Source organism: Bombina bombina, chromosome 4 (assembly GCF_027579735.1).
Source record: "Bombina bombina isolate aBomBom1 chromosome 4, aBomBom1.pri, whole genome shotgun sequence".
Taxonomy (NCBI): Eukaryota; Metazoa; Chordata; class Amphibia; order Anura; family Bombinatoridae; genus Bombina; species Bombina bombina.
The window spans coordinates 706,588,292-706,604,387 of NC_069502.1; the positions used below are offsets into that span (position 1 = coordinate 706,588,292).

Below are 16,096 nucleotides of genomic sequence, written 5' to 3' on the forward strand. Positions count from 1 at the left end.
AAAGCTGTAATACATTTTTACAACAAAAATGACTTGTGCATTTCTTTAAAACATAATTGATCTTTCCTAAAGAGTGGGTCAATGAAAACTTGTAAATACAACTTGAACGTTGTCAAATGGGAACTGGCCACTAGGTGGCAGTGTTTGTTTTCCTATTCTTAATCAGGCTGTATATACCACTTACTCAGCTAACGAAAGGGCTGCGGTGTGGTTTATTACATTCTAGTTACAGTACTTTAAAAGCAGTGGAAATAGAAAATATTCACATGCAATTCACTATGTTTGCATTTTCTTATCTATTAAACGTTTGCATGATTGTATAATTGACCCTTGTTTATCTCAGTAATAGATACCAATAGAATGAAATTGTTAACTTAATTTGTCAAATAATTTATCACTCATTGTAAGGGCAGCACAAAAAATAAACAGTCATGGAAGGCCAATTTAAACTTTTATTAGAGTATTTTAATTAAAAATAATAATAAGAAACCTTTCCAGTTTAATTATGTTATCAAATGCACATCTTTCTTGTAGTATCCTTTGTTAAAATGTAGCTCCTACTCAAGACCGTGTACTGAGACTCAGGAGTGTGCACATGTCCCTAGCACTATATGATAGCTGTGACTGTAACAATGTTTATATTTAACAATGCTTCATGTATATAGTATCTATGTTTTAATGGTGGATACAAGGACAATAGGTATAGTATTATTATTATTATTATATATAAAGCTCTAACATTTTACAGCTCTATGGCATTTGGTATAAAATAGCAGAGTACAATAATCAGGACAGTGCATACAGTGCATAGGGTGCTGCCTGTGAGTTACTCTTAGCTGTAAATCAGCTTTACATTAGATAATTGACAGGACAGATGGACTTACAAGAGCCACATTTCATTATGAAGTATATTGTAGAGTTTTTTTGTGTGTGTGCTGTGTCTAAATCATGAAAGTGTCATTTTGACTTAATTTTCCCTCTATTCCAAGCAGTGTTTTGTCCGAACAATCTGTTATGTTTTTTTTCTAGTGTATGAGATTCCTTCTGGGCAGTATATGATGGCGCTTCATGGTCACCTTAGTGTTGTTTATGATCTTTGCTGGTCCAAAAATGATCAGAACTTGCTTTCAGCCTCTTCTGACTGCACGGTCAGGTCAGTATGTTGTGTGAGCTTGAGAATATTGCTTTGTTTTCCACATACCTTTTGCTGGGCAAATTCTTCTGCACTCAAATAAAAAAAGTTTATCCCTGGCATCCAGAGCATTCTAAATTTTTATGTAGCTTTAAAAATATAATACAATTACAGTTTATAAACACACATACATAGCTCATAATTGTCCTTCAGTCCATCTTTTCTCTTTCATGTCACATTTATGTCCTGGTTTCTATCAAATAAAAATGTAGCCTCCTATACCCTGTTAAAGAGTCAGTCTACTCCAGAATTTTTATTGTTTAAAAAGATAGATAATCCCTTTATTACTAATTCCCCAGTTTTGCATAACCAATACGTTTATACTAATGTACTTTTTACCTCTGTGATTACCTTGTATCTAAGCCTCTGCAGACTGCCCCCTTATCTCAGTTCTTTTGACAGTCTTGCTTTTTAGCCAATCGGTGCTGATTCATAAATAACTCCACAGGAATGAGCACAATGCTTTCTATATGGCACACATGAACTAGCACTGTCAAAATGCACTAAGAGACGACCTTCAAGGGCTTAGAAATTAGCATATGAGCCTACCTAGGTTTAGCTTTCAACAAAGAATACTAAAAGAACAAAGCAAATTTGATGATAAAAGTAAATTGGAAAGATGTTTAAAATTGCATGCCCTATCTGAATCATGCAAGGTTCATTTGGACTAGACTGTCCCTTTAAGAAATATTTCTATGCTGCCTCAGACTGTCACATAAGGACAAAGCAATTTCATTATCTTGTTCCTAGTTATAATATTTGCCCCAGACTAATATAAAATTTAACTTCACAACCAAGGACTTTTTAACTACTATTAATCTATAGTGAACATATGCTGTATTGCTCTGGGAGCTCACCAGGCTCTGAGACAGCTGGGTTTACATCTAGTAACTTGGACACATGAGAGTTTCTTAATATATGATGACTGTTTTTTTAACAGGTTATGGACACCTGGCCATGAAACCTCAACTGCTTGCAAAGTATTGCCACATCCATCTTTTGTGTACGCAGTGAAGTTCCACCCAATGGCTAACAATTTGGTTGTCACTGGATGCTACGATTCTGTTATAAGGGTATGGAATGTGAAAGTGAAGGAAATCAACGGCCAACTTTTACAGGAATTTACCGGACATAATAGTTTCATTAATACACTGTGTTTTGATTCTGAAGGTATGTTTTGAATGATAAGAATCCATGACGTGTCTGATTACCAGTATCACTCTATTATTAAGTTCTGTTATACATTTTGCAGAACCCTGAGCATCTTAAAAGGACCTGTTTATCCACACATTTTAGATGTTATATTGTGTAGCCACATAACGGGACAACTTTTCAGGATTACCATGGTTACTAGTCAGCTGATTGCTTCACCTGTACTCTAATTCAGATAGCTTTAAAACCTGCTGGCCTGTTAGTTAAGGGTTCCTGAGGATAGGAATTTAAGAACCCTATTAAGCCTGCACTCCCCTTCTGAGCTCTTTGGGACTGTTTCTTTAATATATCTGATATTAAAGGGAAATTAAACACATATTAAAGGGAAATTAAACACACATTTCTTCTGTTAAGTGTGATCAGTCCACGGGTCATCATTACTTCTGGGATATTACTCCTCCCCAACAGGAAGTGCAAGAGGATTCACCCAGCAGAGCTGCATATAGCTCCTCCCCTCTACGTCACTCCCAGTCATTCTCTTGCACCCAACGACTAGATAGGATGTGTGAGAGGACTATGGTGATTATACTTAGTTTTATATCTTCAATCAAAAGTTTGTTATTTTAAAATAGCACCGGAGTGTGTTATTATCTCTCTGGCAGAGTTTGAAGAAGAATCTACCAGAGTTTTTGTTATGATTTTAGCCGGAGTAGTTAAGATCATATTGCTGTTTCTCGGCCATCTGAGGAGAGGTAAACTTCAGATCAGGGGACAGCGGGCAGATGAATCTGCATAGAGGTATGTAGCAGTTTTTATTTTCTGACAATGGAATTGATGAGAAAATCCTGCCATACCGATATAATGTCATGTATGTATACTTTACACTTCAGTATTCTGGGGAATGGTACTTCACTAGAATTACTCTGTAAGAAATACATAAAGCTGTTTAATGACTAGAGATTATGTTTAACGTTTTTGCTGGAATGTAAAATCGTTTTCATTTGCTGAGGTACTGAGTGAATAAATGTTTGGGCACTATTTTTCCACTTGGCAGTTGCTTAATCTGTTTTCTGACAGTTTCTGTTCTCCCTCACTGCTGTGTGTGAGGGGGAGGGGCCGTTTTTTGGCGCTTTTACTACGCATCAAATATTTCAGTCAGCAACTCATTGTATTCCCTGCATGATCCGGTTCATCTCTACAGAGCTCAGGGGTCTTCAAAACTTATTTTGAGGGAGGTAATTTCTCTTAGCAGAGCTGTGAGAATTATAGTTTGACTGAGATAAAAAACGTTTATTCTGTAATTTGTTTCCTGCTTTCAGAATTTGTTATCTTTGCTAATGGGATTAAACCTTTGCTAAAGTTGTGTTGTTTACAAGGATTGAGGCTATAACTGTTTCAATTTATTAATTTTCAACTGTCATAGATCTTCTGTGCTTCTTAAAGGCACAGTACGTTTTAATATTATTCTAATTGAATTGTATTTCCAAGTTGCAAGTTTATTTGCTAGTGTGTTAAACATGTCCGATTCAGAGGATGATACCTGTGTCATTTGTTGCAATGCCAAAGTGGAGCCCAATAGAAATTTATGTACTAACTGTATTGATGCTACTTTAAATAAAAGTCAATCTGTACAAATTGAACAAATTTCACCAAACAACGAGGGGAGAGTTATGCCGACTAACTCGCCTCACGTGTCAGTACCTACATCTCCCGCTCAGAGGGAGGTGCGTGATATTGTAGCGCCGAGTACATCTGGGCGGCCATTACAAATCACATTACAGGATATGGCTACTGTTATGACTGAGGTTTTGGCTAAATTACCAGAACTAAGAGGTAAGCGTGATCACTCTGGGGTGAGAACAGAGTGCGCTGATAATATTAGGGCCATGTCAGACACTGCGTCACAGGTGGCAGAACATGAGGACGGAGAACTTCATTCTGTGGGTGACGGTTCTGATCCAAACAGACTGGATTCAGATATTTCAAATTTTAAATTTAAACTGGAAAACCTCCGTGTATTACTAGGGGAGGTGTTAGCGGCTCTGAATGATTGTAACACAGTTGCAATACCAGAGAAAATGTGTAGGTTGGATAAATATTTTGCGGTACCGACGAGTACTGAGGTTTTTCCTATACCTAAGAGACTTACTGAAATTGTTACTAAGGAGTGGGATAGACCCGGTGTGCCGTTCTCACCCCCTCCGATATTTAGAAAAATGTTTCCAATAGACGCCACCACAAGGGACTTATGGCAAACGGTCCCTAAGGTGGAGGGAGCAGTTTCTACCTTAGCTAAGCGTACCACTATCCCGGTGGAGGATAGCTGTGCTTTTTCAGATCCAATGGATAAAAAGTTAGAGGGTTACCTTAAGAAAATGTTTGTTCAACAAGGTTTTATATTGCAACCCCTTGCATGCATTGCGCCGATCACGGCTACAGCGGCATTCTGGATTGAGTCTCTGGAAGAGAACATTGGTTCAGCTACTCTGGACGACATTACGGACAGGCTTAGAGTCCTTAAACTAGCTAATTCATTCATTTCGGAGGCCGTAGTACATCTTACGGCGAAGAATTCAGGATTCGCCATTCAGGCACGCAGGGCGCTGTGGCTAAAATCCTGGTCAGCTGATGTTACTTCTAAGTCTAAATTGCTTAATATACCTTTCAAAGGGCAGACCTTATTCGGGCCCGGGTTGAAAGAGATTATCGCTGACATTACAGGAGGTAAAGGCCATGCCCTGCCTCAGGACAAAGCCAAAGCCAAGACTAGACAGTCTAATTTTCGTTCCTTTCGTAATTTCAAAGCAGGAGCAGCATCAACTTCCTCTGCACCAAAACAGGAAGGAGCTGTTGCTCGCTACAGACAAGGCTGGAAACCTAACCAGTCCTGGAACAAGGGCAAGCAGACTAGGAAACCTGCTGCTGCCCCTAAAACAGCATGAATTGAGGGCCCCCGATCCGGGATCGGATCTAGTGGGGGGCAGACTTTCTCTCTTCGCCCAGGCTTGGGCAAGAGATGTTCAGGATCCCTGGGCGCTAGAGATAATATCTCAGGGATACCTTCTGGACTTCAAATACTCTCCTCCAAGAGAGAGATTTCATCTGTCAAGATTGTCAACAATCCAGACAAAGAAAGAGGCGTTTCTACGCTGCGTACAAGAGCTCTTGTTAATGGGAGTAATCCATCCAGTTCCAAGATCGGAACAGGGACAGGGGTTTTACTCAAATCTGTTTGTGGTTCCCAAAAAAGAGGGAACTTTCAGACCAATCCTGGACTTAAAGATCCTAAACAAATTCCTAAGAGTTCCATCGTTCAAGATGGAGACTATTCGGACAATTTTACCTATGATCCAAGAGGGTCAGTACATGACCACTGTAGATTTAAAAGATGCTTACCTTCACATACCGATTCACAAAGATCATTATCGGTACCTAAGGTTTGCCTTCCTAGACAGGCATTACCAGTTTGTGGCTCTTCCATTCGGATTGGCTACAGCTCCAAGAATCTTCACAAAGGTTCTGGGTGCTCTTCTGGCGGTACTAAGACCGCGGGGAATCTCGGTAGCTCCATACCTAGACGACATTCTGATACAAGCTTCAAGCTTTCAAACTGCCAAGTCTCATACAGAGTTAGTGCTGGCATTTCTAAGGTCACATGGATGGAAGGTGAACGAAAAGAAAAGTTCACTCGTTCCACTCACAAGAGTTCCCTTCCTGGGGACTCTTATAGATTCTGTAGAAATGAAGATTTACCTGACAGAGGACAGGCTAACAAGACTTCAAAGTGCTTGCCGCACCCTTCATTCCATTCAACACCCGTCAGTGGCTCAATGCATGGAGGTAATCAGCTTAATGGTAGCGGCAATGGACATAGTACCCTTTGCACGCTTACACCTCAGACCACTGCAACTGTGCATGCTAAGTCAGTGGAATGGGGATTACTCAGACTTATCCCCTTCTCTGAATCTGGATCAAGAGACCAGAAATTCTCTTCTATGGTGGCTTTCTCGGCCACATCTGTCCAGGGGGATGCCATTCAGCAGACCAGACTGGACAATTGTAACAACAGACGCCAGCCTTCTAGGTTGGGGTGCCGTCTGGAACTCTCTGAAGGCTCAGGGACAATGGAGTCAGGAGGAGAGTCTCCTGCCAATAAACATTCTGGAATTGAGAGCAGTTCTCAATGCCCTCCTGGCTTGGCCCCAGTTGACAACTCGGGGGTTCATCAGGTTTCAGTCGGACAACATCACGACTGTAGCTTACATCAACCATCAGGGAGGGACAAGAAGCTCCCTAGCTATGATGGAAGTATCAAAGATAATTCGCTGGGCAGAGTCTCACTCTTGCCACCTGTTAGCAATCCACATCCCGGGAGTGGAGAACTGGGAGGCGGATTTCTTAAGTCGTCAGACTTTTCATCCGGGGGAGTGGGAACTTCATCCGGAGGTCTTTGCCCAAATACTTCGACGTTGGGGCAAACCAGAGATAGATCTCATGGCGTCTCGACAGAACGCCAAGCTTCCTCTTTACGGGTCCAGATCCAGGGATCCAGGAGCAGTCCTGATAGATGCTCTGACAGCACCTTGGGACTTCAGGATGGCTTACGTGTTTCCACCCTTCCCGTTGCTTCCTCGATTGATTGCCAGAATCAAACAAGAGAGAGCATCAGTGATTCTAATAGCACCTGCGTGGCCACGCAGGACTTGGTATGCAGACCTGGTAGACATGTCATCCTGTCCACCTTGGTCTCTACCTCTGAAACAGGACCTTCTGATACAGGGTCCCTTCAAACATCAAAATCTAACTTCTCTGAAGCTGACTGCTTGGAAATTGAACGCTTGATTTTATCAAGACGTGGGTTTTCTGAGTCAGTTATTGATACCTTAATACAGGCTAGGAAACCTGTTACCAGAAAGATTTACCATAAGATATGGCGTAAATACCTATATTGGTGTGAATCCAAAGGTTACTCTTGGAGTAAGGTTAGGATTCCTAGGATATTGTCTTTTCTACAAGAAGGTTTAGAAAAGGGTTTATCTGCTAGTTCATTAAAGGGACAGATCTCAGCTCTGTCCATCCTGTTACACAAACGTCTGTCAGAAGTTCCTGACGTCCAGGCTTTTTGTCAAGCTTTGGCCAGGATTAAGCCTGTGTTTAAAACTGTTGCTCCACCATGGAGTTTAAACCTTGTTCTTAATGTTTTAAAGGGTGTTCCGTTTGAACCCCTTCATTCCATTGATATAAAGTTGTTATCTTGGAAAGTTCTATTTTTAATGGCTATTTCCTCGGCTCGAAGAGTCTCTGAATTATCAGCCTTACATTGTGATGCTCCTTATTTGATTTTTCATTCGGATAAGGTAGTCCTGCGTACTAAACCTGGGTTCTTACCTAAGGTAGTTACTAACAGGAATATCAATCAAGAGATTGTTGTTCCTTCTTTATGCCCAAATCCTTCTTCAAAGAAGGAACGTCTACTGCACAACCTGGATGTAGTCCGTGCCCTAAAATTTTACTTACAGGCAACTAAGGAATTTCGACAAACGTCTTCTCTGTTTGTCATTTACTCTGGGCAGAGGAGAGGTCAAAAAGCTTCTGCTACCTCTCTTTCTTTTGGCTTCGTAGCATAATTCGTTTAGCTTATGAGACTGCTGGACAGCAGCCTCCTGAAAGAATTACAGCTCATTCTACTAGAGCTGTGGCTTCCACTTGGGCCTTCAAGAATGAGGCCTCTGTTGAACAGATTTGCAAGGCTGCAACTTGGTCTTCGCTTCATACTTTTTCCAAATTTTACAAATTTGACACTTTTGCTTCATCGGAGGCTATTTTTGGGAGAAAGGTTCTTCAGGCAGTGGTTCCTTCTGTATAAAGAGCCTGCCTATCCCTCCCGTCATCCGTGTACTTTTGCTTTGGTATTGGTATCCCAGAAGTAATGATGACCCGTGGACTGATCACACTTAACAGAAGAAAACATAATTTATGCTTACCTGATAAATTCCTTTCTTCTGTAGTGTGATCAGTCCACGGCCCGCCCTGTTTTTAAGGCAGGTAAATATTTTTTAATTTATACTCCAGTCACCACTTCACCCTTGGCTTTTCCTTTCTCGTTGGTCCTTGGTCGAATGACTGGGAGTGACGTAGAGGGGAGGAGCTATATGCAGCTCTGCTGGGTGAATCCTCTTGCACTTCCTGTTGGGGAGGAGTAATATCCCAGAAGTAATGATGACCCGTGGACTGATCACACTACAGAAGAAAGGAATTTATCAGGTAAGCATAAATTATGTTTTTTTCTTTCATGATTCAGATAGACTATACAATTTTAAACAACTTTCTAATTTACTTCTATTATCTAATTTGCATTATTCTCTTGATATTCTTTCCTGAAAAGCATATCTAGATAGGCTTAGTAGCTTCTGATTGGTGGTTGCACATAGATGCCTCATGTGATTGGCGCACTCATGTGCATTGCTGTTTCTTTAACAAAGGATATCTAAAGCATGAGGCAAATTAGATAATATAAGTACATTGGAATGTTGTTTAAAACAGTATTCTCTGTCTGAATCATGAAAGAAAATGTTTGGGTTTAATGTCCCTTTAATTGTTCAACAAATGTGTATGGATCATATACAAGCCCTAAAAAACATACATTAATTAGTCTTTATTTTGTTCCTCACTTTTGATGATGGTTGTGCTAATTCAGCCTGACTTAATTACTAAGCTTCTGACTTAAAAGGACAGTCTACACCAGAATTTGTATTGTTTAATAAGATAGATAATCCCTTTATTACCCATTTCGCAGTTTTGCATAACCAACACTGTTATATTAATATATGTTTTACCTCTGTGATTACCTTGTTTCTAAGCCTCTGCAGAGTTCCCCCTTATTTCAGTTCTTTTGACACACTTGTATTTTAGTCAATCAGTGATGACTCCTTGGTCCTATGCTCCTATGTCACACATGCACTAACACCCTCTAGTTGTGAAAAAATGACATTAATTCAGATAAGAGGCGGCCTTCAAAGGCTAAGAAATTAGCATATGAGCTTAGCTAGGTTTAGCTTCCAACTAAGAATACCAAGAGAACAAAGCAGAATTGATGACAAAAGTAAATTGGAAAGTTGTTTAAAATGACATGCCCTATCTGAATCATGAAAGTTTATTTTTGACTAGACTGTCCCTTTTAATGTTATTTTGAACCTAAGTGCAACATAAAAATGTGTTCTTAATGGCAATAAGCTAACTGCAATGAAGCCAGCTGCTTTTGATTAATGGGATAATTTAGTCAAAATTAAACTTTCATGATTCAGAGCATGGAATATTAAGCAACTTTCTAATTTACTCCTATTAATTTTTTCTTCTTTCTCTTGGTATCTTTATTTGAAAAAGCTAAATGTAGCCACCAATCAGCAAGCGGTACCCAGGTGCTGAACCAAAAATGGGCCGCCTCCTATGCTTATATTCTTGCTTTTTAAAATAAAGATACCAAGAGAACAAAGAAAAATTGATAATAGTAGTAAATTAGAAAGTTGCTTAAAATTGCCTGCTCTATCTGAATCATGAAAGTTTAATTTTAACTAGACTATCGCTTTAAGTCATCTGATTTAAAATATTTTTAAACATTTTTTTCAACATTATTGAAGTGTCTATTGTCTCATTGTGAAATGGACTAAAAGGGACATGAGACCCCACATTTTTCTTTCATTTTTCTGATAGAGAATCCAATTTTAAACAACATTCCAATTTACTTCTATTATCTAATTTGCTTAATTCTACAGATATCCTTTGTTAAAGAAATAGCAATGCACATGGGTGAGCCAATCACAAGAGGCATCTATTTGCAGCCACCAATCAGCAGCTACTTAGCCTATTTAGAAAGGATATCAAGAGAATAAAGCAAATTGGATAATAGAAGTAAATTGGAAAGTTGTTTAAAATTGCATGTTCTATCTAAATCATGAAAGAAAGAAAAAATACTCTACAGGAGCAATGTAATAGGCTGTATATTTCTTGAAGAATATAAGATGTGGAGTTCTATATGTCCTAATATTATAAACACTGTATATATTTTTAGCATTAAATATAAGGGATATTCAAGTATTGCTCGATCTGTTATTTCTCAATAGAAATAAGTGAACAATGTAAATATTTTGACTTGTGGATTGATGAAAATGATTGTTAATTAAGTAAATCAAAGCTGCTAAACTTTAAATACCCATTTTTTTTCTAAAACAGTTTTAATAATGTTTCAGTAGAAAATGTTGGTTTTCTGTATCCCTTTTAACCCCTTAATGACTGAGGACGTGCAGGGTACGTCCTCAAAAAAAAGGCAGTTAACGCCTGAGGACGTACCCTGCACGTCCTCGGTGTGGAAAGCAGCTGGAAGCGATCCTGCTTGCTTCCAGCTGCTTTCCGGTTATTGCAGTGATGCCTCGATATGGAGGCATCCTGCAATAACCTTACATGGCCATCCGATGCAGAGAGAGCCACTCTGTGGCCCTCTCTGCACCGGACATCGATGGCCGGTATCGTTGGTGGGTGAGAGCCGACTTGGGAGGCGGGTGGGCGGCCATCGGTGTGCCGTGTGACGTCAAGGGGGGCGGGATCGGGGGCGGGACCGTCGGGGGCATGCATGGGGCGGGAGCGGGTGGGAACCGCTACACTACGGAAAATGGTTATAAAGTAAAATGTTAAATGTAGCCTAAGCACACAAAAAAAAAAGCACAAAAAGAGATCGTGAGAGGGGTGGGGGGTTGGTTTTGTGTGGGGGGAAGCTACACTACAGAAAAGTTTAAAAAATGTCAAACAAAAACATTTTTTCTTCTAAACTGGGTACTGGCAGACAGCTGCCAGTACCCAAGATGGCGCCCATTAAGTTAGAGTGGGAGGGTTATAGAGCTGTTTGGGGGGGATCAGTGAGGTTGGGGGCTAAGGGGGGATAGTACATAGCAGCATATGTAAATATGCTTTAAAAAAAACACCAAAAAAAAAACAAATATAGCTTTTATTTTAGTACTGGCAGACTTTCTGCCAGTACTTAAGATGGCGGGGACAATTGTGGGGTAGGGGAGGGAAGAGAGCTGTTTGGGAGGGATCAGGGGGTCTGATGTTTCAGGTGGGAGGCTGAGCTCTACACTAAATCTAATATTAACCCTGCAAGCTCCCTACAAGCTACCTAATTAACCCCTTCACTGCTAGCAATAATACACGTGTGATGCGCAACGGCATTTAGCGGCCTTCAAAATACCAAAAAGCAACGCCAAAGCCATATATGTCTGCTATTTCTGAACAAAGGGGATCCCAGAGAAGCATTTACAACCATTTGTGCCATAACTGCACAAGCTGTTTGTAAATGATTTCAGTGAGAAACCTAAAATTGTAAAAAATTTCAGGTTTTTTTTTAATTTGATCGCATTTGGCGGTGAAATGGTGGCATGAAATATACCAAAATGGGCCTAGATCAATACTTGGGGTTGTCTACTACACTACACTAAAGCTAAAATTACCCCAAAAAGCTCCCTACATGCTCCCTAATTAACCCCTTCACTGCTGGGCATAATACACGTGTGGTGCGCAGTGGCATTTAGTGGCATTCTAATTACCAAAAAGCAACACCAAAGCCATATATGTATGCTATTTCTGAACAAAGGGGATCCCAGAGAAGAATTTACAACCATTTGTGCCATAATTGCACAAGCTGTTTGTAAATAATTTCAGTGAGAAACCTAAAGTTTGTGAAAAAATTTGTGAAAAAGTGAACGATTTTTTTTATTTGATCGCATTTGGCGGTGAAATGGTGGCATGAAATATACCAAAATGGGCCTAGAGCAATACTTTGGGATGTCTACTAAAAAAAATATATATATATACATGTCAAGGGATATTCAGAGATTCATGAAAGATATCAGTGTTCTAATGTAACTAGCGCTAATTTTGAAAAAAAAAATGGTTTAGAAATAGCAAAGTGCTACTTGTATTTATTGCCCTATAACTTGCAAAAAAAGCAAAGAACATGTAAACATTGGGTATTTCTAAACTCAGGACAAAATTTAGAAACTATTTAGCATGAGTGTTTTTTGGTGGTTGTAGATATGTAACAGATTTTGGGGGTCAAAGTTAGAAAAAGTGGGGTTTTTTTCAATTTTTCCTCATATTTTATAATTTTTTTATAGTAAATTATAAGATATGATGAAAATAATGGTATCTTTAGAAAGTCCATTTAATGGCGAGAAAAACGGTATATAATATATGTGGGTACAGTAAATGAGTAAGAGGAAAATTACAGCTAAACACAAACACCGCAAAAATGTAAAAATAGCCTTGGTCCCAAACGGACAGAAAATGGAAAAGTGCTGTGGTCATTAAGGGGTTAATGTAAATACTACTCAAACACCAAATTAGACAGATAAATTAGTAGAAAATAATTAATGGCACTAAGTCTATGGCTGTCACAAATATTTTATATTTCTATATACGCCCCTTTATATATTGGAGCTTTGTGCTTTGTATTGACTAAATCTTATCACAATAATTAGAAAAGTATACCGGAAAGCACTGCCAGCCTAAAGCTCCTGTCTTGAGTTATTAAGGTTAAAAAAATAACTTTTATTAAAACTATCTTAATATTCAATGTTGAAACAAGAAAAAAATATTGTAACTAATCCACATATTAATATTAGAGGAAATAGATTTTTTATTATGTGTCTCCTAAAGTTTATCATTTCCAGAATCTGTTGGCGCTCTACTAATACCTGATAATAATAAAATAATAATAATAATAATAATGTCCATATGAATTATCCTCAATCAATATGTCCGTGAAACTGTATAAGATACGCTATCTAAGGGCTAGATTACAAGTGGTGCACTAACTGTTGTGCGTGAGCAAAAAGGGGTTTATCACGGCTCTTTGTGCGCATATTACAGGTTGAAAGTAAACGCATGTGCTTGAGCGCAATTGAATTTAACGTGTTTCAGGATAGAGCAACTTCAGAGCTCTGCTTAACTGTTACGCGCGACAGTAAAGTTGTACAAAACACATCAAAAATACATTTAAAAGTGCAGTTACACTCAAAATACCAATGTCTAATACATATTATATAAGAAACAAATATTGCATAAAAACGTTATAAGGGCTCAAAGATATGAGGCCTCAGCTGTAAGAAAAAAAAATGACTACAAAGGGCTTTAACATAGAGATACATACATATACATGTCTAAATATGTGTGTATGTATGCGTATATATATATATATGTGTATGTATATATATATATATATATATATATATATATATGTGTGTGTGTGTGTGTATATATGTGCGTACATATGTATTTATTTATATGTCTATATATGCATTTACAGGCATATGGATAAGTGGCTGAAAACATGGAAAATTATATCTATGCAATATTTATATTTAATAAAGTGTTTAAATGTGTATTTACTGTAAATATTTCACATTCCAATGTTCTTCACATAGGGGAATATGTTCTAAGTATTTTTAACGAGATATTCCGATATATATCTGTGTGTGTGTGTGTGTATATATATATATATTTATAAAACGAAAGGTGTGTGTGTGTGTGTGTATGTGTGTGTGTATATATATATATATATATATATATATATATATATATATAGTATATAGATGTATATTGTACCAAAATACCATAATATACTGTGTGTGTATATATATATATATATATATATATATATATATATATATATATATATATATATATATATATATAGAGAGAGAGAGAGATGTATTTATGAATAAATAGAAAATATTCTTCTATGTGAAGAACATTGGAATATGAAATATTCATATTTTCACCTGTAGCTTTGAACATTTACATTTGTTTTAATGAAAACGAATGTAATGCGGTTGCGATATTCGGACTTAAGCTTTTTGCGCTTGTGCAAAACTTTTAACTTGTAATGTGCGAAAAAGCCTCTGTCTAGCAAAGTTAACGCGCAAGCACAAACTACCGGTCCACTTAGTAACTATTTGCTAGATTACGAGTGGAGCGCAAACATTTGCACCCGAGCTATAAGGGGTATAACACCAGGGTTTGCACTCATCGGGCTTCCCGCTTGTATTACAAGTTGAAAGTAAGATTTACGCTAGGATGATTACCGCGACTTCAGAATTCTGGTTAACTGTTTTACAAAACATAAAAGTCCTCAAAAAATATTAAAACTACATTACAAAGTACAGTTACACTCATAATAACCCCATCTAATATAAATTATTCAAAAAAATAATGCACAAATGTTCTAACGACTCAAAGATATGAGGTAATGTAGCCACCAATCATTAAGCGCTACCCAGGGTACTGAACCAAAAATGGTCTGGCTCCTAATCTTACATTCTTACTGTAAAGCTTTGGAGTCGGCCCATTTTTGGTTCAGTACTTGGGTAGCGCTTTCTTATTGGTGGCTAAATTAGGTTTCATATCCCTGTTTACTGAACTGCATAAAAACTGTTCTACTCATCTAAAGCAGTGGTGTGTTTGTCAAGACGCTGTAGTGTAGACGCATGTATAATATACCAAGCAATATAGTTTGTATGCATTTTATTTATCATTATAGCTTTTGGGTTTGGAAGTGTATCAGAGTTGTCAGACTTTGTGAAATATCGAGAATCAATATACAGAGGTATTTTATGTATAGTAGAAATCTGTAACTGAATTACAATAGCTGATAAAAAAAGAAGAAACCACATGTAATTATTTTATTTTATATTGCATACATTCAAGGTTAACAACATAGTAATATGAGATAAAAACAAAACAGAAAAATGACTGAAGGGTTTTTCGTTCTAAACTACCTGTTTATTGGGGCGAACTGTGATCTCACTATTGTTAAAAACTGAAGCTAATCCAAACAGGTGTCATGTTTCTACATTTGGAGCTATGTAACTCTGAGGTCATAACTATTAAAAGTCATTTGTCTATGATACTTTGTTGTTTTTGGCACAACTAAACTTCTATATAATTTGCATTTCATGGTTCTGTGCCAGTGTGAATAGGTAACTATTAAATATTGTGGCAGAAATGTCATAAATTGTTGGTCTATTGTAGCTTTGTGCTCCATAGTCTACAGCTTCTTCCTTATTTTCTAGAACATGCATAAGTTTAGAACAAAATGTACTGTGCTTGTTAGTTCAGATGTTTAAAGGGATAGTCAACACCAGAATTTTTGTTGTTTAAAAAGATAGATAATCTCTTTATTACCTATTCCCCCGTTTTTCATAACCAACACTGTTAAATTAATACACGTTTTACCTCTGTGATTACCTTTTATCTAAGCCTCTGCAAACTGACCCCTTATTCAAGTTCTTTTGATAGACTTTCATTTTAGCTCATCAGTGCTGACTCCTAGGTAACTTCACGTGTGTGAGCTTAATGTTATCTGTATGACACACATAAACTAATGCCCTCTAGTGGTGAAAAACTGTCCAAATGCATTCAGATTAGAGGTGGCCTTCAAGGTCTTAGAAATTAGCATGAATCTCTTAGGTTTAGCTTTTAACTAAGAATACCAAGAGAACAAAGCAAAATTGGTGATAAAAGTAAATTCGAAAGTTGTTTAAAATGACATTCCCTATTCGGATCATGAAAGTTTATTTTGGACTTAAAGGGCCACTGTAAGTAAATATTTTCTATGCCTGTTACTAACTAACTACCCCAAATACGCTTTTTATCAATAGCATTTCATTAACATATTTCTACCGTATATCAGAAATCTTGTCT

General features: G+C 37.8%; 1 protein-coding gene across 1 annotated transcript in view; it reads left to right on the top strand.

Annotated features, from left to right (window-relative positions):
- AHI1 (Abelson helper integration site 1) overlaps positions 1-16,096 on the top strand; it is a 658,331-nt gene that overhangs the window by 188,612 nt on the left and 453,623 nt on the right. Inside the window, exons 12-13 of the mRNA XM_053710899.1 lie at positions 1,030-1,153; positions 2,133-2,362. Of these exons, the coding sequence (XP_053566874.1) occupies positions 1,030-1,153; positions 2,133-2,362 (354 nt within the window). The remainder of the gene's footprint in view (positions 1-1,029; positions 1,154-2,132; positions 2,363-16,096) is intronic.